The sequence below is a fragment of the Cavia porcellus genome, unplaced genomic scaffold (assembly GCF_034190915.1).
Source record: "Cavia porcellus strain 051 isolate PalLab524CR breed Dunkin Hartley unplaced genomic scaffold, mCavPor4.1 scaffold_7, whole genome shotgun sequence".
Classification (NCBI taxonomy): Eukaryota; Metazoa; Chordata; class Mammalia; order Rodentia; family Caviidae; genus Cavia; species Cavia porcellus.
This window is the reverse complement of record NW_026947490.1, coordinates 64,452,750-64,477,909: the sequence shown is the minus strand read 5'-3', so window position 1 is coordinate 64,477,909 and position 25,160 is coordinate 64,452,750. Positions and strand designations below refer to the sequence as shown.

The 25,160-nt window shown below is 41.5% G+C and overlaps 2 protein-coding genes across 6 annotated transcripts in view; both read left to right on the top strand.

The window, feature by feature from the left end:
• Dhtkd1 (dehydrogenase E1 and transketolase domain containing 1) overlaps positions 1 to 2,018 on the top strand; it is a 46,186-nt gene extending 44,168 nt beyond the window's left edge. The window contains exon 16 of one of the 2 annotated variants that reach the window (XR_010048861.1): positions 200 to 302. Coding sequence is in view for 1 of the 2 variants with exons in the window: in XM_063253728.1 (XP_063109798.1) it covers positions 200 to 304 (105 nt within the window). In the remaining variant the exon portion in view is untranslated. Of the gene's footprint in view, positions 1 to 199 lie in introns of both variants that reach the window. The other variant, XM_063253728.1, reaches the window with a different exon arrangement.
• Positions 2,019 to 3,433: 1,415 nt separating this feature from the next.
• Sec61a2 (SEC61 translocon subunit alpha 2) lies at positions 3,434 to 24,146 on the top strand. 4 transcript variants are annotated; one of them, XM_063253729.1, is made up of 12 exons: positions 3,435 to 3,592; positions 5,750 to 5,817; positions 6,763 to 6,828; positions 10,640 to 10,718; positions 13,692 to 13,823; positions 13,951 to 14,060; positions 17,240 to 17,393; positions 18,334 to 18,494; positions 18,776 to 18,973; positions 20,814 to 21,005; positions 21,431 to 21,507; positions 23,018 to 24,146. In XM_063253729.1, exons 1-12 carry the CDS (start codon positions 3,586 to 3,588, stop codon positions 23,202 to 23,204), a joined length of 1,431 nt encoding a protein of 476 aa, XP_063109799.1. In that variant the 5' UTR covers positions 3,435 to 3,585; the 3' UTR covers positions 23,205 to 24,146. The 4 variants fall into 4 exon arrangements, 3 of the variants coding, with proteins under 3 accessions (XP_063109800.1, XP_063109801.1, XP_063109799.1); XM_063253730.1 differs by lacking the exons at positions 21,431 to 21,507; positions 23,018 to 24,146 and having other exon boundaries at positions 3,434 to 3,592; positions 18,776 to 18,900; positions 20,814 to 21,002; XM_063253731.1 differs by lacking the exons at positions 17,240 to 17,393; positions 18,334 to 18,494; positions 18,776 to 18,973 and having other exon boundaries at positions 3,434 to 3,592.
• Positions 24,147 to 25,160: the final 1,014 nt, after the last annotated feature.

Sequence of the window (25,160 nt, the reverse complement as noted above, 5' to 3'; positions counted from 1 at the left end):
ATCCCAAGGAGAATTTAGTTACTGATAATAGTAACATGTGTTTCTCTGGAATCTATTTTCTGTAGCTCATTGTTTCACTGGAGAGATGGTTTCTAGTTAAAACAAGCTAACAGGGATAGATGCACCTTCTTGGTGGCATTAAGCAGAGCTGAGATCTGGTCAAAACGTCCTTTGATTTTTTTCTCTGCTCCCATGACAGCTTCGTCTAGTGAGCCGCCCGCCCTTGCCAGTGCCCGCAGTAGGAATTGGCACAGTGCACCAGCGGCAGCACGAAGATATCCTCACCAAGACTTTCAAAGCGTGACGTCCTGTGAAGAAAGCCTGTTCCTGAGAAGCAAACTGCCCAAGGCAAAGGCTTGCTTCCCCTGCTCTGTCCTCTTCCTGTTGGGTAACATGAAAACTCTGTGTCTTTCTCTAAAATGTTGAGATCTGGGATAGCAGGAATGAATACCCACCCAGGGAATCAGTTATGAATACACAAATGAGATTAGTACATTTTTATCCTTAAAAGAAGAACAGCGTTACGTTTTGTTTAGATCTGAGTGAGCTGGAGAACTAGGTCATTACCCTGGTGATTGCAGGATCCATAGGCATGAACCACACATGACTGGGAAAAGTTCTTTAGCCAGAATTTAGAGTCCCATATAGAGGATCTCATCGCCACTGCTGTATTTGTTTGATGTGTGTTACTTTCATCCAGTTTTTCCCCTTTTTTTTCAAAGTCTTGCGTTACCAATGTTTTCATTTTATGTCTCTGGCAACTGTACTAAATGTTCTACCCGACTAGCAAAACTAGATTATCCCTGACGTGTGTCATTAATCTTAATGTTAGGTCCTACTAAATATAATCTCAAGATGTCTGATCTTCTAGTCCTATACTTTTAAATTAAGGAGTTTTAGCTAAATTAATTTATAGTCTACTTGGCCATATTTTTTTCCCTAAATTGTTCATACAATCCTACCTTACAATTTTTAACTAACTTTGGTGTCTAGTATGGGAATTTCAGCACCTAGTCAATCGCTGTGTCTCTGAAACTCCCAGCTGCAATGTTTATTTGTGGTGTTTAAACAACACTTTTGGAAGAGCCTTTCCCGGTGCTAGGATTTTTCCTAGCTAGCAGACTCACTCTGGCCGAAGTTACACCTGAGACCGGATGCCTCACTGAACAGCGGACTGTGCAGCTTCCCTGGACTCGGTGCCGAGGAGCCTCCACCAGCCCCCATTCCTGTGGGATGACGCTGTTTTTCTGAGAAGTAGGGTGACATACGTGGGCTACCACATACCCACTCCCTCTCTGCTTTTACCAGCAACTGGTTGTGTCCTTCAGAATCCGTGTGGGCTGGTCTGGACACAGCAGTAGATTCATGGTTTACATCTCCAACATGTCCGTCAGTATAATGATTTCACGTTTCTACGTCATTCTCCTCCCTCTCCCTTATATCTGCCTCAATGCTTTTTTCTTGTCTCATATTTTGCATCACTCATGTAAACTGGTAAGACTACAAAGGTCTATTTAATGACAGTGTTTATCAATGTATTTTTAGTAAAAAAAGCATAATGCCTTTTTTTTCTCAGGTGTTTCAGCTTCTTGAATTAAAAGGTTGTAAATGTCTAACTACAAAAGGAAATGGAAGAGCTGTGTTAAAAACTTTTTGTTTAGCTCTCTCTAAATTTGTCCCTAACTTTATTCCTCACAAGTTTGGGACCTCCTATTGCATCTTTTCCAGCTTGAACCAAGAGCCACATCTCCTGTCATTTTAACCTTCTTCCTCCAGTCACATCTGTGCCCCTTGCAGGAACCATTTGAAGAATTTCAACCCAATATGCCTTACCTTTCTACTACTACTGTTATATTCATATCCAATTTATTTCTATTACCTGTATCCATGACAGTGTCTTACTCAAAGAAAAACAATTTGATCATCAGTAAGCCAAATATATTAGCAACTATGGAAGAATGTTATTTTGTTTAAATTACACATTACGATTAGAAAATAAAAGTTTTTCTTGTGAGGACCGTTTTGTTCAGTTTTCTTATGTCTTCCATAGGCAAATTATGCACAGTATTTGGGAGAATATACTGAAGCAGACTTGATTTTTTTGTATTATCTTTTACTATTTTTAAAATGCAGGGCTGGGGATGTAATTCAGTAGTAGCATTCTTGTTTAGTATGCATGAGGCCCTGGTTCAATTCTCAGCATAGGCAAAAAAACAAAAAAATCACTTGACTGACAACCAATAGTATTCCTAAAATTGAGGAACTAAGGAGTGCAAAGGAAGGAATTCACAGATGATGAATCAAGGCTTTTGGATGTCGAGGTTCTAAAAGCTTCACTTACATTTTTATTGAATGTACTTAGACATTTGGTTTTTAACCACAGCTTTCTATGGGATCCAGGCTGAAACAATCATTGTGGGGTAATTCAGACAAAATGTTTACATCCTTAATATATAACACAGTATTACACAAATAACTCTAAAGTTACTTTATGGAAACAAAAATTATTTGATGTCATGTTTTCATTTACATCTGGTAAAACAATCTAAAGCAGGCTCATTTCTTCACTGCCAATTGCAGAATTAGTTAGCACAAAGTACAGTGAGATAAAGATGAGTTACAAGGATGGGCGAGTATGACTGTAGTAAATTGTGTTTTCCAAAAATGTAATTTTTTCCAGAAACCTGCCCCTAGGGGTGATGTCTTTTCCCCTGGAACTTGAGCAGACTTTCCTACAGTTTCCTACTACAAACAGTGCAAAAAATGAGATGCTGGGTCACTTCCAGGACCTCCCTGGGCACTCGGCAACCATGTTGTAAGGAAGCCCAGGTCACATAGAGGAGCCATATGGAGGTATTAGAGCTGTGAGTCAGAAAATATATAATTTCCTTCTTTGATGTAGACCTGAACATTAGAACACATCCTTGGATCTGGCTGTAACTATTACAGTATTTTATTAGTTATCGGGAGGAGTTTCACAAGCTATTAAGTATATACAATGTGTCACATTTTTATAACGTTCCAGGAGGCTACATTAAAATAGAACAGATAAAAAGATGTAGGCTCCTGAACCCCAGGCCTTTGGTACCTGGGGAGATTTTTCTAATACTGGGGACTGAAACTGAATGCAAGGCCTTCGCTTTGAGCTACATCATCAACCCCTCTCCCCCTTTTTAAAAATTTGAGGTCAGTTCTTGATAAATTGCTAGATATCCAGATTAGGCTTGAATTTGCCATCCTACCTTCACTCTGCCCAAAGTGCAGCAGCTAAGGCCTTTCCAAGCCCCGCCCAGGCCAGGTCCGGACAAGCCCACTGGCGCGGGACGGCCACGCCCCTTCCCGCGAGGCCCACCCCTCCGCAGCGCCTGGCGGTGACCATGGCAACGCGGCGGCTGTCGGCCAACCGCCGGCGCTCAGTCCAGGGGCGGGGCCGGGAAGGGGGGGTCTGATCACGTGACATGGGCGGTGCTTGCGTGGGGCCAGCCAGAGCGTGATCGGAGCCGCCGCTGAGGCCCGAGCCGCGGGAGCCGAGCGACGGTAGAGCCGAGGCCGCGGTGACCCCGCTGAGCCTCCCGGGCCGCCGCCATGGGCAGTGAGTAGCGGCGGCTGCAGCGGGTCCCCGGCGGGGCGCGGGCTCTACCTGGGCTGCAGGCGGCGGGACCGGTGTCCACTAGCGGTCGTCCAGCCCGCGGGCCCGCGATGCACGGGCCGCGGCGGGCAGCTGCGGAGTGCGCGGGCCTGGGGCCTCCTCCGGGCTCCGCAGGTCGAGCGAGGCCTCGCCCCGGCCGGCGACCGCAACCGGACCCTGAGCCCGGGGCTTGTGCGATAGGTGGCGAGGTGTGAGATCCTGCCGCGGGGAGCCCGTTGGTGCTGGGAGCGGGGAGTTAGAGCACAGGGCTGGACCAGGACCACTTGTCATTCTTTTGGAGCTGAGGAAGCTCCTGTTTTCACTCCTGAATCGCCCTTCCTCAGCCTGAGAGTTTTGACGAAGAAGGTTCCTTAAATCGTTTAATTAAAAAAAAAGTGATGCATAGCATGTTTTAGGATGGGGGGGGTTGATAGCTCACCATTTGCCTTAAAATGTTTGTTCCCGTCATTCCGTGGCGTTTAATGAAAACTGGAAGGTCGTGTGAGCTTTAGGGACAAGGCCTTTCCCCAGACACTCAACCCTATGCCCTAGATTCACAACCCCAGGTGTTCAGTGTTTGTTGGATGAATGAATCCCCAAACAGTGCACCTAATGGCCAACAAGTGTATACTGAGGAGAACTAGAAAGGAGTAGAGGAGACCCAGGCCTTGAATTTACGTACAGTGAGTAAAATTCTCCAACACAAAGATAAAGAGGGCAGCAGTGCTTGCAGAGGAATGTACCAATACAGGTGACCATAAAATGCCAAGCAGTCTAGGAAAGTGGCCTGGGTTGAGGTGCAAATGTAGGAAAGGGGATGAAGAGTTTTGAGGAAGTTTAATGGTAATGTTGGTATTCGATTTGCATTAGAGTTAAATGCCTTCACGATTCAGGCTTTCCAGATACCTGAAATAGTACATGGTTAACAAACATCGACGATAACGGTTCTTGAATTCATCTGTCAGATGCCAGCAATTCCTGTCATTTTGGGAGAGTTAAAAAGCAAACATAATGTAGCCAACTTTTGCCTAACCCTGGAGGTGCAGTTTGTGACAGTTTTAAAACCATTTCAGGGTGTGTAGTGTACCGAATGCAGTGCCTGTAGCAAAGATGGAATTCACAGCTCTCTGTGGCTTGGGTTTCTGCACAGCAGGCTCTCTGGGTAGAAGACTGAAGTATGAGAGATTGTTGTCTAGATCTTCCAAGTCTCTTGCAGGCCTTGACCTAGTTACAAGATGATGTTTCTCCACAAAGAGCCTTGGTCTATATTTTGTCTACTGAAAAGAGTAGTCTGGGAAAGCAGCTTTTTCTAATGAAGTTTAGTTGTGATTCTCTGGGCTCATTCTGGTAAGCAAGTACTCTGAGATCTTCAGTGGTGAGGATGACCAAGCAGGGAAATGTGGCTTAATGAAATGCAATAGTGATTGTATAGTTTTAAATTTTTAGAAATGATTTTCTGGTCCCTTTCTCTTGATAAAATTGGGCATCTTTCAGGTTTTTAAGTCAATTCTGCAGGTTAAGTCCATTTCCTAGTCTACTGTCCTCTGTGGAGATGACATCTTCCTTTGTTTCTCCTTGTATTTATTTAGTGTTTATTATTTATTTATTGTCTTTTTGAGACAGGATCTCGATTTGCAGTTCAGGCTGGCCTTGAGCTGACTCTGTAGGCCAGGCTGGCCTCAAACCCACAGCGATCCTCCTGCCTCAGCCTCCTGAGTGCTGGGATTACAGGCATGCACCACCATTCCCGGCTGTCCCTCCTTTTTAATCTCTGTTTTCTTCTATAATGCTTCGCCCTGTGATTATCATAGTAGACTGCATGCTCTTGTTTTTTGACTGATATTTTGAATAATTTTTTCTCTGTATATCTAAAAGGACTGAATACAAACATGAAGAATCAAAGTCATGATTACTTTGCTTCTACTGACTCTTACACCATTTGGGTTCCTTTTTCTCTTAAATTGTATCTCTTCCTTTATATTCTCACTTGAAGAGCATTATGATTCTTTAATTTGAAGAGATGGGGTAAATTCCTGTTTGAAATTAAAGAATGTTTGTATTTGATTCTGTAAAAAGATTGGTTTTTAAAGTCTTTATAATGGACACTTTCTTTTTTTACAGTCAAATTTTTAGAAGTTATCAAACCTTTCTGTGCAGTTCTACCAGAAATTCAGAAACCTGAAAGGAAAGTAAGTATAATATTTTAGTAGTTTAGAAGGGTAGCTGAATGACTGCTAAACTAACAAGACAGATTTTCTTTTCCCTTCTCTTATTTGTAATTGGAAAAATATTACCTGTTTATCCTGCTGGGCACAAGGTAAATTTAGCATAATCCTGCTTAAGTCTACATAAATTTCTTATGCTTTCAAAAATGACTTTTAAAAAAAGTTTTAGTGTTTTCAAATCAAGTGTTTCTTTGGCCTGTGTGTGGGTGAAGATGCATACGGTATTCTTTTGTCGACAGCAATCCTTGATAACTTAGTAGTGTGTGCCCCACATATAGCTCAGTCTGCTGGGTGGGCTTCGAGGAGCTCAGCTGATGACATGATTCTGATTGTGTGTGTGCCTAGTGTGCGTAGATGCAGCCACTGGGAAGAAAGTGACCACAAGATCCTGTCACTGAGTTAGTAGAACTGGGGATAGAGAAAGAAACAGGTAAAACATGTTAAATTTAGTATTTTATTTAGAGTTTCTTTTTATGATTTGAAATGGTCAAGGTAGTTAATTTCAGTTATATTAAAAGCATCCTGAGAAACTAACTTTTTACTGTTTAGGAAATATCCAAGACTGCCATATAATATTATAAGGTCACGTAATACCTTCAGGAGTCCTACCTGTGACGGCAGTGTTTGCCGAAACACACGTGCATTTTTGCTTTGCTTCTTTCCAGCTTTCTTTTCCACAGTACAGTGCACATGAGAGCTACCAGTATTTAAACTGCCTTTCTTTTTGAAAGCTAGAGACCTGTTTGAGAAGTTCAGCTGTTTATTTCAGCTGTTGCAGATTACATTTAAATAGTAGATAATAAGAGCTCATCAGGATGGGGAACACTGGTTAGGCTTTTAAGGAGGGCATTTGCTTTCCACGTGTATTTCTTAGTTTGGGTTGATTGTTCTTTGTGTTTTATTGTGCAGATTCAGTTTAGAGAGAAGGTATTATGGACTGCTATAACTCTCTTCATTTTCTTAGTATGTTGTCAGGTACGTAACCATAATGTGTGTGCTGTTCTAAGATCTTGATGAGTTACATTTTGAGAAGCATATTTTGGTTAATAAACACACTGAAATATATTAAGTGCTGTTATTCTTTTTAACCTCAGTTATTGTTGTGTGTGTGTGTGTGTGTCACTGAAAACTGAACCAGGGCCTTACACGTGCCAGGCAAAGGCTCTACGGCTCTAACTCTACCACTGAGTTATTCTTCCAGCTCTGCTCTGAATTATTTTGATAGTAAAAGTGGCTGTCATCTTTGTATATTTCATTTGGTTAAATAGTAAGTTTGAAAATGTTTTTCCCTTTTTTGTTTTCAGTTGATGGTCTGCTCATTTTTTCTTGAGAACCTTCATTTTTGTTCCTATTGTCTTAGTATAATTTTGTTTTTGTTCTTTTCATACTGAAGATTTAACATGGCACGGTGGTACACACCTGTAATCGTAGCACTTGGGAGGCTGAGGCAGGAGGATCATTGTAAGTTTGAGACCAGCCTGGGCTACCAAGTGAGCTCAAGTCCAGCCTGAACTGCGTAGCAAGACCCTGTCTCAAAAAGATTGAAAGAAAAAAAAAAAAAAAAAAGATTGAACCTAGGACCTTCACACTGAGGCATACCTCCAGCTCTTTTTATAGTTTTTATTTTGAGACAGGGTCATGGCAAATCCTTTTGTTACTTAGGCTGGGCCTGAACTTGTGATTTTCCTGCTTCTGCTTCCCAGGGTACTAGGATTGCAGGCGTGCACCATCATGCATGGTTTAGGATAGTTTTTATTATATGAAAGTAATTTACAGATTGCAAATGTTTTTCCAGCTTGCCTTTTATAATGTTGTGAAAGCATACATTGATTTATTCCTGCAAATAAAGTTTTAAAACCTCACTGATGTACTTTGTTTAAAAATTAGTAATGTCCAGGCTGGGAGTGCAACCCAGCAGGAGACCCTGTGCTAAAGGCCCTGAGCCAGTTCCTATCACTGTTAAGGAAAAGTTGTGAAGTCCAATGATATTTTAAAAATTCATACATAGAAGTACAAAGCTGTACAGACTCGTTGGAGTACTTTAAAATACAGTTTTTCAGAGGATGAGTATAATAAATGAGGGTAAAATGTGACCTGCATATGTCAGGGTGTTGTAAGGGTTAAAGATAATTTAAGGCACATTTTTCCATACATAAGTCTAAGGAAAGTTTTAAAAATTGTGTTAGCAGAACAGATTAGGTGTGTAGTCTGGAGAAAAGCCAGATGTTTCCTTTCTGAAGGAGAAATGATGAGGTCCTTGGTTTAAATTGGTTTTGGATGATCATGAAGAGAGAAGTCTGAAAAATTATACAAAAGTATAAAGCAAAAAACCTTTACTGTTCACTGTTAATATCTTGGAAATTATCCTCCCCTCCTTAAAAAAAAAAGTCAGCTTTAAGGAGATGTGATTATGTATATGAAAGTGACCCATTTAAAATGTATATATTTCAGAGAGTTTTGATGAACATTTATACCCACAGACTACTTACTGATACCAAAGTAAATGAAGAACATTTTTATTATCCAAAAAGTTAGGAAAAAAGAAAAGAGTACTACATTGAAATTAAAGTGTTGAAAAGACGTTGTTTAGAAAATGCAAAGCAAGCCACAGACCAGGAGAAATTACTTAGGAAACCTGACCCTCACAAAAGACTTGCGTCTAGAAAAGATTAAAAATGTTTGTAATTCAAAAATTTTAAAAGAATCAATTTTGAACGTAACAGAATTTTTATAAAAAGTGAATTAGAATTCGTTTTTCTTTTCACTTTTTGGCTGTGATGGGCTAGATCTCCAGTCCCAGGCAACCACTGACCTAGTTCTTGTCACTATAATTGATCGATCTTTTCTAGAATTTCATATAAATGGAATCAGTATTACTTTTCAGTGTCTGACTTTATCACAGTATTTTGGACATTCATCCATATTGTTAGTGCATCAGTAATTTATTTTTATTTTTGAGTAGCTTCCTGCTGTATGAATGTGTCGCAGTTCATTCTGTGGTTGAATGCTTGGCCATAACAAAATAGCTGTGAGGTTTAGCTCAGCATCACAAGCACCTGCCTTACAAGCACAAGGGCATGAGTTTGATCTTGGGTACCAAAACAACCTCAAACAAAAACAACTTACCTAGAGTAGCTGTGAACATGTGTCCAAGTTTATCTGTGGACAGTTGTGTGCTAAGCATATGTTTAGCTGTATAAACACTGCCAGCTCTTTTCCAAGTGGTGGTTCCACTTAAATCTATCTCTGCCAGCCATGTGTTGGAGTTCCCCTTGCTCAGCATCCTTCTCTACTCTTTGTATTGGTGGGTTATTTTAATAATATCTCTAATGAATATTTTGTGAGCTTGTTTAGTAAATGATATTGAAGTTGTAATTTGCCTTGTCATGATAATTTGCTGATACGTTGGTGCCTTGGTTCACGAACTCAATTCTCTCCATGGTTCTGGTCACAAACTGAACTGGATGAGAAATCAAACTTTCCCCTAAGGTCAACGTTAAACCTAACCGTTGAATTTGATTCATTTCTGGTCCAACTCAGTTCATGACTAGAATTGTGGAAAGAATAAAGTTATTGAACTGAGATGCCTCTGCACAGCGGAGTAGGCTGAAATAGTCCAGGTTCTTGTGTACTGCGAGGAAAGACTTGCCAAGTGTACACCGTGTAGTATGTAGTGAGAAGCTGTGTTTATTGAAGATCGTAGGATGGTAGCTGGAACAGACAGGAGGAAGAGGAACCTAGGAAGAACTCTAGGAGCCTAGGCAGAGGACCAGGAACAGCAACAGGAATCTAGGGACAGGAGCTCTCTAAGTGCCCCCAGCAAGTCAGACACCTGTAACCCCAGGTGCCTCTCATTTTGTCTCACTGGTGTTACGCTAATGATCTGTCACCTGGGGCCTCATGGCCTCCTAAGCTTAAACATGGATAATCAGCAGAGTTCACAGGCGCTGAGTTCACAGCCGAATGAAGGAAAGGTGGGCTCCTTCATTGTCTGTGTGTCTGTCTCACCACTGTAAGGGTCAGGAAGGAGTTCTGTGATGTCACTGCACCTTGCCATCCTAGATGGCACCCAGCATTTTCTTTTCAGCTCCCAGTGCTTTTTGAAACCTAATGCTAATTTTCTATTTCTCCATCCGATCAGGTTTCCACTAGGATGTGGAATAGTTTGTTTCATCAAAACACTATACTGTATTTTATGAGGTTTGTACAAAGAAAAAGTTGACAGACAACAGAGGTTTATTTGAGCGTTAAAGGAATCATGAATCAGGCAGCACTGAACCTCAGAATCTCTGAAGATGCTCAGAGCATTCTGCTTCAGAGGCATGGGCCTTGGCTTTTGTAGGTTCAATGTGGAAGGAAAGGAATTGCTTGTTTGGGTACAGCTAGCTGTTTGCCCTGGTAACCACTTGTAGATTTAGATGACTAGTGTAGTAGTGTAGGTGTGTTCTCATTGTTATGTAACAGTTCTCCATGGTAACAGCATTTCTTTATGAAATGTACTAAGTAATGGTTTCCACTGTTAAAGAACTTTACCCTTGGGGCTGGGGATTTAGCTCAGCGGCATAAGCGCCTGCCTTGCAAACAGGCAGTCGTGAGTTCGATCCCTGGTACCGATAAAAACGAAAAAGAAAAAAGAACTTTACCCTTTAAATATATTTGCTCTTGCTATAGAACATGAGAAATTTTTAAAATAAAGCATTTTAAAGATTAAATGACTGCATTACAACTTAAATGTAAAGTTAATTTTTGTAGCACATTTTAATATAATATTTGTGTGATGTTTTAGATACCACTGTTTGGAATCATGTCATCAGATTCTGCAGATCCTTTCTATTGGATGAGAGTTATTCTGGCATCCAACAGAGGTACGTACTGCTATTCTTTTTGTTTCTATACTACTGACATCAATCTGGTATTGGTGTGTGGATTGAAAGGTGTTTCTTGATGTGTCCAGTGAGGGGAAGGATAGGAGGAGAAAAACCGTTGCGTAGAAGAAAGCAGCATATGAGTAGTGCCAGCATCATGTGTGTGTTTTAATGGCAGACAGAAATCTTCTCTTCGGGTTTCTCACAGACTAGAGACTGCTGCACTTGAAGTGGAGCTGCATGTTTGGAGCAGTGAGCTAGGAGAGCCTGAGCTCAGCCACAGGCGTGAGACAGCGGAGTGTGGAAGGGGTGCTTGGGAAGGGGAGCTGGTAGGTAAGGTTGGCAGGGCAGGGGCTGCTGCGTTTCAGGAATCATGATTGCCTGTTTCTTGGAGATGCTTCACATAACTGACAGGTGTTTTCTATAATTTTTTTCTGCATTATAAAAGTCATATTTATTCGTTTTTAAGATTCACCAGAATTGATACACAGATTATATGAAGCTGAAAACAAAAATCTCACTTCTGAACAGGAACTTCCAGGAAGTTGATAGGTTGGCAAATTCTTTTGCATATCCCTTAACATAAGAAAATCTATGTATTTAAAAAACACTATATGCTGTGTTGCTGTTTGGTTTGTTTACTTAATATCTCAGATGAGATATTTTATTCAGTAGCCATATCCTGTTCTATTACAAGGCTCAACTATATTTGATCACAATTTTTACCGAGTTTTTACTGTGGGGCAAGCATTGTGCTCAGTGCTGAGCGTAGAGCTGTAGACAAGACTGTCCCCTTTGGCGTGGAGCCCCAGTTCCTACTTGGGGATCTGGACTTCACAGATCAGGTGTGGAAGGTGCTCTGGGAGGATGATACTGGCAGAGACCTATCAAAGTGCAGAAGCCCCTGAGGCAGAGCTCGGGAGGAGCAAGGACCAGCTAGGGAGGTGCAAAGGCGGAGGCCCTGCCTGCCGTAAGAGAACACGGAGGAGGTGAGTGTGGCTGGAAGGTTGGGGAAGGGAGAGTGACAGGACAGGATGTTGTCTGCGAGTCTAAAATCATCCTGAAGGCTGGGAAGCCCTTGAAGGAACATACTTGAAGTCTGATGAAAACTTTCTGCGACCCTATCCATCGTGGGCTTCTGTATCATTAGAGCCTTTTTCATTTCCAGATTACACTCATGCTCATCCTTATTTCTGTATTTCCTTCTAGTACTTTAGTTGGTTGTCCTTTACGTTTCTGTATGTTGAGCATGCATCTTGGTGTCAGTTATGAGGACAACCCTGGATTTGATGGACTGTGGTGGCCTGTCACTTGCCAAGGTCCCCTGAGCCTCATTTCCACTGCTGACCAAAGTGCCTTGTTTCCTGTGTCTGATTTTTGTTAAAGCTTGATTGGATCTGTTTCTGGACTAGACCTATTTTAGTTATAAATTTGGATGGGTGGGTGGGTTAACGTAAAGAGAAATCTGGATTGGATGGTCATAACAGTAAAAACCATTTTTATTCATTATTGAAGAAGTGCAGTAGCACCTTAGCTCACGAACATGTGTGTCTACAAACAGTTCGGTTCACAAAGAAGCGTGTGGCAGAATTTTGTCTTTGTTTGCAAACTCTGCATCAGGTGACAAACATGACTGCAGTCATCTTTGCTACACAAATACTAACGTGGCCTTCTTTTCCAAAACTGCAGAACAAATTAAGTTGGTGTATTTAAGAAAATATCAAAATTACCCCCAAAACAGATTATTTTCTCCTGTTAAAGGGCCCCTTCTCAGCATTTATAAAAACCAGGATATAGGGAATGGCAGAGAACCTGTGAAAACATACTCTTAGCGGGGCATGGTGGAGCATACTGTAGTCCCAGCAGTTGGAGCTGTGAGGCAGAAGGTCACAGTGAGTTCAAAGCCCGCCTGGAATGTGTGGCAAACCTGTCTCATAAAAACCAAAAAGGGAGACACACTCTTGACCTTGCTGACTGTTCCTGTATTTATGGCTGATTTGTTTTTATTTTTCACTGTAAATGTAATGTGGACTTCCTATGAGAAAAAGCCTACAAATACAGGAGGAAACCATCTGTAATACCACCAGGTAAAACAACTAAGGTGTTTATTACACCTTAGTGACCAGATTAAAGTAGCAGGAAACTTCTTTACTACTTGGGTGGTAAGTTGAGTCAAACAGTTTATACTGTTTTCTAAAATATTTTTGCTGCCTACTATGTTATGAACACTGTTCATGTCATTAAATATTCTACATTGTTTTAGGTAACTTCCCATGTAACCTAAAATTTTGCAATAGAAGAATTATCTTTTATTTGGTGTGAAGTTTTTTGGCTTACTACATAATTTTATTTTACAAAAAATCTTCAGAGAAAGTTTTACAATAATGGTTCACACAGAAATCTTGGAAGAGTTCTTTTTCTTTTTGTCTTTCCTTGCTTTTTCTGGTATTGAGGGTCAAACTCAGAGCCTTATACACGTTAGGCAACGACTTTACCACTTAGCTGAACGCCCAGCCGGTTAGTAAATAGTTTTAAGTTTTGAAAATTGTGTTTCCTGGTGCTGGAGGCGGAACCCAGGCTGAGCATACTCTTCCCCCGAACTCTGCTCACGTCACCCCAGCTGGGTCCTTGCTGCCTAGTTTAATTTACTATCCTCCTGCCTCAGCCTCTTCAGTAGCTAGGATTACAGGCACGTGCTGCTGTGCCCAGCTCAGTGGTTTCTTTTAAAAAGGAATTTTCTTCACAGTGAAAGTTCAAATTGAGAGAAATTTACAGTTTTATAGTGTTCCTACTTTTTACTCAGTGCAGTTTTGCAAGATGGTGTTAATGAGAGCTTGTTTGGCAGTTAATGTTTAAGGAGTGAAAATTTCTTTCACATTTAAAGTGCAGTAAAGGTCATTTAGGACAGACGCTTCTAAATTAATCTGTATTGTGCACAATAGAAGTTGTTTACTTCTTGCCCTTCCTTTCCAGGAACGCTAATGGAACTGGGCATCTCCCCAATTGTAACGTCTGGATTGATTATGCAGCTGCTGGCTGGTGCCAAAATCATTGAAGTTGGGGATACACCCAAAGACAGAGCTCTGTTCAACGGAGCCCAGAAACGTGAGCACTAGTACAGTTAAAGAGCTTTATCCAAATTGGAGAATGTTTGTGGGAAGGATGTTTCCTTCGGTCTTTTTCTTTGTCGCCGGTTGTAAGCATGTGCTCCTTTTCCTCCAATTTCTGTTAGTCTTTGGCATGATAATCACCATTGGGCAAGCCATTGTGTATGTCATGACGGGGATGTACGGGGACCCTGCGGAAATGGGTGCCGGGATCTGTCTCCTGATCATTTTTCAGGTAAGAGACCCTGATTTTCCCATGCAGGTAATGAAACAGATTGAGCCTTTTTCCTTACTCGTTCTTTAGGTATTGATATTTATTTTCTTACTTATGAATTTATAATATTTTGATTACTGAATGATGTGTCCAAATTATGTTAATGTAAAAATTTTAGATTCTGATCTCATGGTTGTGCTATAAGTTCATAGTTGTGCTATATAAATAATTATGGGTCACCCTTATTTCATCAATTCTAAGATAGCCTTTACCCCCACATTTTGATGTCTCTCAATCAGAATGTTTTTCTGTCCTTAGTAGTACCTTAACAGTGCCACCAGCCACCTGGCAGTCATAAAAGTTGTTGCTGTGAGATGTCATCTCAGCTGTCCTTGCTCAAGTTGGCACCACGTTGGTTGTTATATGCACTGTTGATGTAACAAGTCTTCAAGCTTGATTGCTGACTGAAGTGTCTTTCAGAAACTTATGGTGATGTGTTATTAAATGAAAATCATGTGTATAGAAAGTCAGAGAAGCCCAGGGTGGTGCTAATCCTAGCGCTTGGGGGCTGAGGCCAGCCTGAGCTACATCGTAAGTTCAAGGCCAGCCTGAAATAGATGGTGGGACCCTGATTCAAACAAGCAGGCAAACAGCCTCCCCTCCCCCACACCCAAAAGTCACAGACAGCTGGATGATAAATATCTACATCTTGAAGTATCTTAAGTGTAGAATTCCTTTTTTAAAAAGCAGAACATAAAAATTTTTCTCAATGAAAGCCTTGCTGTAGGTGGGCAGTATTCTCTTAGCAGTACACAGAGTAATGGTGTTTGGTTTGAGTGTTTTGTGTTTTCTTGTTTTTTACATTATTGGGAGTCAGCATGGTGGTAGCTCTACCACTTACTGAGCTATGCTCCCAGAGTTGTTTTGTTTTTTTTTTTTCCTGAGACCCTCGTTTAAATTGCTCAAGCTGGCCTTGGATTTGTAATGATCCTTCTACCTCCGCCTCCCAAGTGCTGGATTACAGACATATGCCACAATTATTCTAGTGTTAATGCCTGTAGAAATGTTGTAGTCAGTCCTAAACAGGCAGTGGCCCATTTGTATCTTTCAAATTGAAAATATGTGTTTGCAGTGAAACGCTATCATGGGGCCAGCGTGTTTCCCCTAGAAATACAGGTTTTGACAACTGTTTTGTGTGCCATTGTGGAAAGCACTTCTGACCTTATTTGCTGTGTTATTCCGTGGTCAGTGTTTTTCCAGCCGTGGGTAAGATCTAAAGAGTGGGTATTGATTGAAATTTTAAATAGAGAAATGGTGTGTGCATGGCACATGCCGCAGGTAAGTGTGTTTTGCCAACTTGAGCAGCGTGAGCATGCCCCACACGACTGAAAAGTCTTGTGCGATTCTGACCCGGCCCAGAGTTCACAGTGTTGCACACTCCCCACGTCCACGTGGTGCCTCTTCCGTCCTCACTGTGCCATCACTGCTGGCCTCTCATCCCTTTCCACTAGTATGTACAGTTTTGGCCATCTTTTGTCCTACTCTTTTAACTGTAGAAGCCGTTTCTTCTTTAGATCTCTTCGCATTCCTTTCTTTCATGAATCAAATTTCTGCAGGATTTAAATGAGCCACTCTGCAGTTTGAATGATACCATTCTGAACAGGGTCTGGAGACAGACAGTTGTTTCAGGTGCTGTGTGATGTGGTCAGGTCGTTTATCAGAGTCTGTGATGGTGCATTTTGGTGGCCAATAGCCAGCACTCCCTGCATAGATAGGGGTTGCTGTATGTGTGACCAGGAGAACTCACACAGTACCTCTTACATGCACAGTAAAACATAGTAGTGCTGGTCTCTGTCTCATCTTGGTAAGATGTCAGACTTGGTCAGCATGTTCTCTCATAGACATACTGCGAACTGTGCCTTTTTTCCAGTTCACTGAAACTCTTACTAAAGACTGTAAGTAGACAAGTTAGGTTTTAAATAACCACTGAAATGGCAGTGAAGGAGAAAAGAGCAGCATTGCCTAAGGTAAGCAGATAGGACACTGGTTTGACCTCCCTTCTGACAGTGCAGGGTACAGTGAGTGAGTAGCTGTGAGGGGCGGAAGGAAGGGATGTGATTTCCTCACTTCTGTAGGAGGTGCCTTTGAGGTAGGGAGCTAGGAGATCAGGGGCATAGAAGCACATTTTCTTCCCCTCAGTCAGACTGCTTTAAGTTAGGAAGGAATCACACAACTGAGGAAGTCATTTGCAAGGCTGTAGTTTATTAATCAGTGCATGCTTTTACAAAAATGTCTTCTGCAAGAGGATGCTCAATATCACAAAATTATAGTATACTTCATTTGTTAAAAAAAACAAATGAGCTTAAGAGCCTGGTGGACTCTTTAGCTTTTTTCAGATTTAGTCATTCTTTGTCACTATTAGAATGTATTTTTACAATGATTATACCTATGTTCATAATTTGTGCTATAATTTATTTCCTGTGTATGTTACATGTGTGTGTGTGTGTATATGTATATATATATATATATATATATATATATATATATAATATATAAAATGTGACATATATAGGTGTTTTTATTTAATTTTTGGGGGGACAGGGTTTCACTGTGCAGTTCAGGCTGCCCTTGGCCTGCAGCCCAGGCTGGCCTGGAACTCGCAGCCACCCTCCTGCCTCAGCTCCTGAGTGCTGGGTTAAAGGCATGCACCACCATTCGCGGTTTGTAGTTCTTTTCGTAAAGGAGGAACGTAGTCCTCATGCTTCCCCTTTGATGACACCCTCCAGTTGCACCTTGTTATTCTAGAATCCATTCAGCCTTCGGGTTACTTTGAGGTGTTTGCCATGCTTTCATTTTCTCACTGTCACAGTCTACATCTGCACCCATTTTTGTTTTAGTGTGCTTGTTCAAACAGGCCCTATTTAACCATTGTAAGGGAAGCGATTCACATGGTATAAGTATACTTTGCACATAGAAATGTCTGCTTTAAAATGTGACAGTATTTCCAATCCTGATTTTCAGAACTGGCTTCTGAATGAACCAGAGCAGCTCCAAAAGCTCCCAACAGGCTTAACAGTGAAATGACAGTAACTAGGTTTGATACTGAAAATGCCCATGCTTTGAAATAACCCATGGTGTTCCTCTCTCCTTTTTCTCGCGTTTATTCTTGCTTCTGCTTACGTGCATTTCTTTCCCCACAGTTGTTTGTTGCTGGTTTGATTGTGCTGCTGTTAGATGAGCTGCTACAGAAGGGTTACGGCTTGGGGTCTGGGATTTCCCTCTTTATTGCCACCAACATCTGTGAAACCATTGTCTGGAAGGCCTTTAGTCCCACTACCATTAACACTGGCAGAGGTACATTGCATAGTGACTGCACCTGCACGAGTTTGGCTGATATGTGCTGGGATGAGTCTGGAGCGCAGCAAGCAGCCCCTGCCTGCAGCCTGTTTGCTACTGCGCAGGACAGCAGATGCTGGCTGTTCAAAACTTGGGGAGCAGAGATGTGTGGAGCAGATTACTGCTTTAAAAAAGAATGATATCTAAGTGTCAGCCTCTGCTCATTTAAAATTTCATTGGTTGGAAACAGATCTCAAGAATTTTGTTTGTTGCCCTTGCTTAAGCCATTGCTGCAGAAGTTATTTATCTTAACTGTAACGTTCCCAGAGGATACACAGGTAGTAGGGTAGGATTTCCTAACTGCAGAGACTGTTGTTCACTGTATTCTCAGGGAGCATTCATACTTTTGCTTCTCCTCTATTTGACTTTGTAATAGCATCTAAGTTTCGAAAAGATTTCATTCTGTCTTTCCCTTTTCCCCTTCACTTATCAATTGTTACCTGTTTCAGCAGATTAACATCCAAACTCTGGTCCCAGCCATAAGAAAATAGATGGTTTGTTAATGTGCTTGGTACAGTGAACTTAAAAACAAGCTTGATAGTAACATATATCCTCTGTGACATTTTTATTATGCTTTGCTGTTGGTTTTTTTTTAATTTTCCCCCCAAATATTCTCCTTTTCATAAAATATAGAGGAGAGGCAAATCTTTATGAATAAAATATTTGCTGTGGTAGAGTCTATTTTGGATGTTTTCAGCAGTCTCTTGAGAAAACTTGAGATTTATGCTGAAGAGATAGAGTTGCCTCAGTGATCCCAGTATTTTTAGAACCTGCCACTTGGCTGTATCGTAAAGCAAACACTGGTGAATTCTTTTGACTTGGGTTTCAGATTATTTGCTTTACCTTTGAGGTTATTTGGAACAGGTATCTACAGCTCATTGCTGTCTTGATTTTTCAGGTACTGAGTTTGAGGGTGCTGTGATAGCTCTGTTTCATTTGTTGGCTACCAGGACAGACAAAGTCCGAGCCTTAAGAGAAGCTTTTTATCGCCAGAATTTACCCAATCTCATGAACCTTATTGCCACCGTTTTTGTGTTTGCGGTTGTTATATATTTTCAGGTAAGTATAATCTTTGCACTTAATTAATGGGCATGTGGTTATTTTGCTCTTAAAGTGGAAAATATCATTTGAAATGTTAGTATCTCACAAGTCTGTTCAAGATTAGTCAAGCAAATCATTTCATTCTTTACCCTGTAATCTGAAGGTGCAAAATCCTGGGAGACACGAAGGGAAACCTCTGTCAGCATTGTCTTTGTGTTCTGTGCTGTTACTTGTCTTCCTCAGTGGTCTGTGTGCTTCCCTTGTGGTCCGCCCTACTTACTGTTGGTTTTGTTTTTTAGGGATTTCGTGTTGACTTGCCTATTAAGTCGGCCAGGTATCGAGGACAGTACAGTAGCTATCCCATCAAGCTCTTCTACACCTCGAATATTCCCATTATTCTTCAGTCTGCCCTCGTTTCAAACCTGTATGTTATTTCCCAGATGCTGTCTGTTCGATTTAGTGGCAACTTTTTAGTAAACTTGCTAGGACAGTGGGCCGTGAGTATTTTATTTAAGTATTTGAGATTTATTATAATTTATGGTTATATTTTTTAACTCAGAAAGACATTGAGACAGTTGCTATTTTGTTTTCAGGTTCATAGCAGAGTATCTGGAAGAATTACAAAGTGTTGTAAAACTATGACTTAATTATGTTTTACTGTTTTACTTTCTAGGGACTTTTTTGTATCATTTGAATGACCTTTTAGGGTTATATGAGTTGCTTTCATAACAGTGATTTCCTATTTTTAATCTTATTCCTCTATTGTCTGGAAAAAAAAAAACCCTAAGGGGGAAAAAAAAATCCAGCTATATGCTAATGAAATACAGGATAACAGAAAATCATCTTTCCCTATTTTTGCTCCATTTTTAATGTCTGGAATGGTAATAAACGAGCTTGTGATTAACTGGGTGGCGGTAATGCATGTAATTAACAAGCCTGGAGAGCTAGAAATAGAATCTAGTGAATTCCGAGTTGTCTTTATAGATTATAGTGACTGCTAAAACCATCCAGTCGTGTTGTGCCTGACATGTGAATTTTGATTGGTTTAAAATGCTGTCATTTGATAAAGTAGTGCTTTTCTCTCTGTGAGTTACAGAATTTTACAAAGGTTAATCCCATTTATTCTTTTGCAGAGTAAGAAAGATGCTGCCTCTCACTCAGTCCAGCAGTAGTCATCACTGTGATTATAATTTCCTAGCAGGAGTGCAGTGCATAATTGGTTCTCTATAGATTGTGTTGTGATCGTGACTAAAATTCTCTTAATGAAAGAATTACTGGGAAATTGAATACATTTGTAAACAGTGCTTTCATTCTTGGATTAATGATTCTAGAGACAGTAAGAAATCATTTGAAAAGGTTAAGTTCAGGAGCTGGAAGTGTTAATAATTGTAACCCAAAACTGTTTTTCTGTCTCTGGTGTATCACTTTATTTAGTGTGAGCAAATATTGTTTACTATAAAAATCTCACTACTATAAATATTTATGAAGACTTTTTTCGAGGGAGGAGTTTAATTTTATTGGTGTATTTTAGATATGATCACATTCACATGGAATCTGTCCTTGTAACTGTACCTCAATTCCTTTTTCCCCACTTCCCTATCCTCTGCCTTTGGACTCTTCCCCTTCTTATACACAGAAGCTGTTTACATTTCTCCTATTCTTTTCCCTTCCTTCCTGCCCCCACCCCCCCCCCGAGTTCCCCTTTCCATTTGAACATTTTCTTATTTCACAACTAAGACTAATTCTTATAATAATGTACAAACCATGTAAAGGTTAGGCAGTGAGCTGTTTTTTTTTTATCAGTGTTTTGACTGTATTCCTAATACTTTTGAATACTAAAATTGTGTAAGACTACCTTAATGTGTTGGAGGCCCTTACATAGTTTAGAAAACTTAACATTCTAAAAATGTGATCGTATTTCTACCTTCTCTTAAGTTTATGCCTTTTTAAAAAAGCACTCGTCTGTTAGGATGTTCAAAATCTTACATATAATATTGTATAATTTTAAAGGAGTGAAGGTAGTAGATTCAGATATTAGCTCCTTTATGGACTGCTTGGCTGTAGGTGCTTTAAATTTAAAGCACTGTCATAATTTTTGAGAAATGTGAATTCAAAAATGATTTTTTGGCAGGAGCATCTGTATCTCAGTTACTTCAAAGGCTGAGGCAGGAGGCTCACTTGAGCCTAGGAGTTTGAATCAGTGCAAGCAAAGACCTCATCTTAGGAAAATGAAAAACCACCCCGAGCTCTGGGGTGTTGGGAGTAGCTCAGTGGTGAGTGCGGCACGTGCGAGGCAGTGGTCCCTGACAGGTTGTCCCTTTGCTCCTTGTCCTCCAGGATGTCAGCGGCGGAGGGCCCGCGCGCTCCTACCCTGTCGGAGGCCTGTGTTACTACCTTTCTCCTCCTGAGTCCATGGGTGCGATATTTGAGGATCCGGTCCATGTCGTTGTGTATATCATCTTCATGTTGGGGTCTTGTGCGTTTTTTTCTAAGACATGGATAGAGGTGTCTGGTTCTTCAGCCAAAGATGTAAGTATTTGATTTACTTGAAAATAATTTTAAAGGTTTGTAATTTTTAGGTGCCAACATAATTAACATATTCCTACCTTTGTAATGTAAGCTTCTGTTTAGTGTAGTACATTCTTAAATAAGGTGGCATCACCTGCAGCAAGCTAGAAATAGGTTCTGGGAAGGTTAAAAATCTGACCAAACTCAGCCCCCTGCAACAAAGTCTTTCCTCAGTGTTAGGTTTCTCCATAGGGGAAGTTTTATTACCACCCGTAATGAAAGAGGTTGAAAAGCAGGCTTGCCCTGTATCTAACATGCGCAGCTCGAGGCACTGAAGCCTCAGGGTTAGTGCGAAGGAGATGAGTGGAGTGTGCGGGACACACTTAGCACGGCTCCTTTACGGTGAAAGGTGAGTGTGATGTTCAAAGTTGTTTTTCTCTTGGCAGGTAGCCAAACAGCTGAAAGAGCAGCAGATGGTGATGCGGGGTCACAGAGACACCTCCATGGTTCATGAGCTCAACAGGTGAGCTCAGTGGTCTTGCCCTCGGCAGATTACTTCACATTGCTGCATTCAGGAGCATTCAGGAACAGCATTGCAGTGCACATGCTGATAATCTGTCTGTTTTGGGGAGGGCAGTCCAGGCTGGCCTCAGCCGCAGTCCTCCTGCCTCAGCCTCATGGGAGGCAGACAGGGATATGCCGTAAACTCAGCTTTTTCTTTAGATAAACCCAATGAGCTATTTGTGAAATAACTTATAGTACCTCTGTATCGCAGACTAGCAATAGCTCAATAAAAGGGTAATGCAGGTAGTAGTGTAGGAAGGTATCTGTGCAGATAGTTGAGTCTGAAAGGTGTATTAAACACATGCAGTGTTTCCATGTTTTTCATTACTTGTGTGGATGTGTGTTTTCATTTCTCTATGGGTAGAGATGTTGGGTCATGCAGTCAGTCTGTTAACATGTTGAGGAGCTGCCGAGCTGTTTTTGAGTGCTGTCCTTGCCGTCACCGGTTCTCGCTTTCTGACTTCAGGCTCTAGTGAATGTGAAACGGCTCGTTGTGGTTGTGCTTCCCCTATGATTCATGGTTTGGAGCATCTTTTCATGTGCCCATTGCCTGTTTGTCATCTTTGGAGAAATAATCTATTCAGACCTGTGGCTCCTATTTAACTGGGTTGTCTTTTGTTAGTAAGTTAAGAGTTGGGTTATTTCCTAACAGTAGTTTCATCAGATACAATTTGCAAGTGTTTTTTACCATTTTGGGGTTTGTCTTTTTACTTTCTTGACAGTGTCCTCACAAGTTTTTAATTTTGATAAAGCCAATTTTCTTTCTTTGGCTCCTTGGTGCTGCCACTGGTGTAAGAGCTGAGACAGCTCTGCCAGAACCAAGGTCACGGAGACCAGCTCCCATCCATTCCGCTGGGGAGCTCCAGCAGTCCCGCATAGCTCTGTGGCCCATGTGGAGTATTTTTGTACCTGAAGTGAGACAGGAGCCACACTGGTTATTCTGCACACGGCTCTTCAGCCGTGCCGCACTGCTGAAGACACTCATCCTCCTGGGAAGCTGTGACACACTGGGATCACACAGGCACAGGACAGCGTGACGGGCCCCAGCTTGGAGAGCTGTCAGTCTGCCATTCTTATTTCACCCTATCTCCCCCAACTTCCTCCTTTCGGTATAAAAACAAATCCGTCTCCAGGTTTTCTAGGTGACTTTAATGTGCAGCTGAGGCTGAATTGCAGTAGAAGCAGGGCATCAGCAGTACATGGACGTATCACACAGCATTTTTAAACTCACTTGTCACTGCACAAGAGGAAACTAAGGGCCGTTTGGAAGTGTGAGGTATTTTACTACCCAAGTCTTGGTCTGATTTAAGTGCTCTGGTCTGCCCTAAGAATTCCGGGAGGCCTTCCTTTGTTTTAAATGTGCTGTCCTCTGGTGTGTGCAGCCCGGCAGCAGTCCGCCTGCTGGCTGTCTCAGAGGACCTGGCGGACAGTGGCACTGGCACGCCTCACCGTTGCTCCTTGTCTTCCAGGTACATCCCCACCGCAGCTGCCTTCGGCGGCCTGTGCATCGGCGCCCTGTCCGTGTTGGCTGACTTCCTAGGCGCCATTGGATCTGGCACTGGAATTCTGCTTGCAGTCACCATTATTTATCAGTATTTTGAAATATTTGTGAAGGAACAAGCTGAAGTCGGAGGGATGGGTGCTTTGTTTTTCTAAATGTTCAGGTACTTCTTATGGTGTGAAAGGGAAAATATTTTGACACATTGTTTTTTGTCAAAAATGCGGGTTCCCCTTTTGTTCCTCACAGTTTGTTTTCAAGTGCTAACTGTCCCATCTGTGGAATGGGCGCCGAGCTAAGCCTGTGTGCAGCATTGTACCAGCTGCCTTAAAACCACAGTTTACATTACTCGTGTGAGACGTGCATCTAGGCTCCTGCACTGCTGGGAACCGGTCTCTGCCTGCTGTGTGAAACCACGACAGTCAGACGGTGACATGGGTTAGCTTCGCACACAACATCCAGAACACCGAATCTCCTCCCCTTGTTTAAAAATAAATGTAGTTCAAATTGCCACTTTCCAGTATTTTTGAGCTTATGTGATGAGTTCTGGAACATTTGTATCTAATCTATATTTTAGATAATTACTTTTTATACTTTTTTAACTCATAGTATCCATGTTCCCTTCCCTCCCTCTCCATCCCTGTCCACTCTTTATTTCTCTTTTCCCAAAGCAGCCACTTGGCCCACATGGACAAAACCAAGCACTTCAGTTAATTCTGTTGCTAGACATGACTGCTTCTGACTCCGCTCCCTGTTGTTCCGTCCCTCCCTCTTCCCAGGGACAGCATCACCTGTGCTGTCTGACCGTATTGGCTATGCCTTGTAATTCCAACCACTCACTGGAGAATACTCTTTCAAGACACTAGCCCCAGTTTTTTTTTTTTTTTTTTTTTTTTTTTTTTTTTTTAATCCTTAATGCAAAGATTGAATTCTCAAGCAATGTCTGTAGTTCAGTGGGGGTGAACAAGGAGTAATTCATGCTAGGAATTTGTGTCTTTTGTTGTACTATAGCAGCAACAAGTGTAAACAGTAGACAATAAACTTTTATTTAGTAAGACTGTTGCAGTTGTGTTGGAAAAATAAAGGAATCTGATATTAAATGTTCTCTAAGTTTATTTGCATAAGGTTTGTGTACTTACAGAGCCCATCCTGAGAAGCCTACTGAGAAAATCAAATGTAATTACTCTTCATTGTTTAATTAGAAATTGAAAAACTGGCTAATTCAAGAGCACTCATTTATGTTACTGATACTTGGAAAGGAGGGGAGACAGTGGCCTCAGAAGTAGGTCTTACTTAGCATCACAAGGCCAAAATGGGACAACAGATAAAAGCAGAGTGAATAGAGGCAGTGGCCAACTAGTACACATCTCCACAGGGCCCCGAGGATGGTCACCACAGAGTGTGAAACCAGTGTTGAAGGTGGAAACATAGCTGTCTGCAGGGAACTTTGAATGTTTAAGTGCTGGCAAGTGAACACAAGTGCAAATCAGTGAAAACATCCGAACTGCCAATCTCAAACGGACTGACTCTCCAAGGCACTGCCTTTGATGCTCTTGGATGATCATGGCATTAGTTTCAGGAGTAGGTGTCCACTCTCGTTGCTATCTTAGGAAGGAAAAGCAGACAAGCCAGGCAGAGTTTTGTGGAACTCACTCTTCCTCTAAGATTTTAAGGTCATCCCACTGGGAATGGCTTTGGAAGAAATGCTGTATGTAGAAAGAGCTGTCTGCTAGGGTCTGTGCCTTGTCTATTCCTGATTTTAAAGGAGTGGAATACGGAACTCACAAGCTGGGTCCCCGGGAGCTCAGGGAAATAGATGTTCCTTGGGGAAGCTCATGCTGAGAAATCCATACAGCAAATAACCAGGGAGGCCAAGGAAGTCCCTGTCTAAGTCTCCTTTTTCAAAACTAGAAACATTAATGCAGAACCCAGCTACAGAATTTTCCCTTTTAGGGTGGGACTGGGGGGAAGAATACCTAATTTGGAACTCAAGTCTGCTTTCCCATAGATGTTCTCCCATCATCTCAGGTTAAAAATGGCAGAGGTTGAGGTTAAAAAACACTAGAGTAAAAACACCTGCATTTATCATAAATATTATGTGGAGTGAAAGTTAC

Coding starts and splice junctions, on each gene's coding strand:
- Sec61a2 (XM_063253729.1), top strand. Junction 18,974..20,813: donor ACTTGCTAGGACAGTGGGCC/GTGAGTATTTTA, acceptor CTTGTCCTCCAG/GATGTCAGCGGCGGAGGGCC. Junction 21,006..21,430: donor CTGGTTCTTCAGCCAAAGAT/GTAAGTATTTGA, acceptor TTCTCTTGGCAG/GTAGCCAAACAGCTGAAAGA.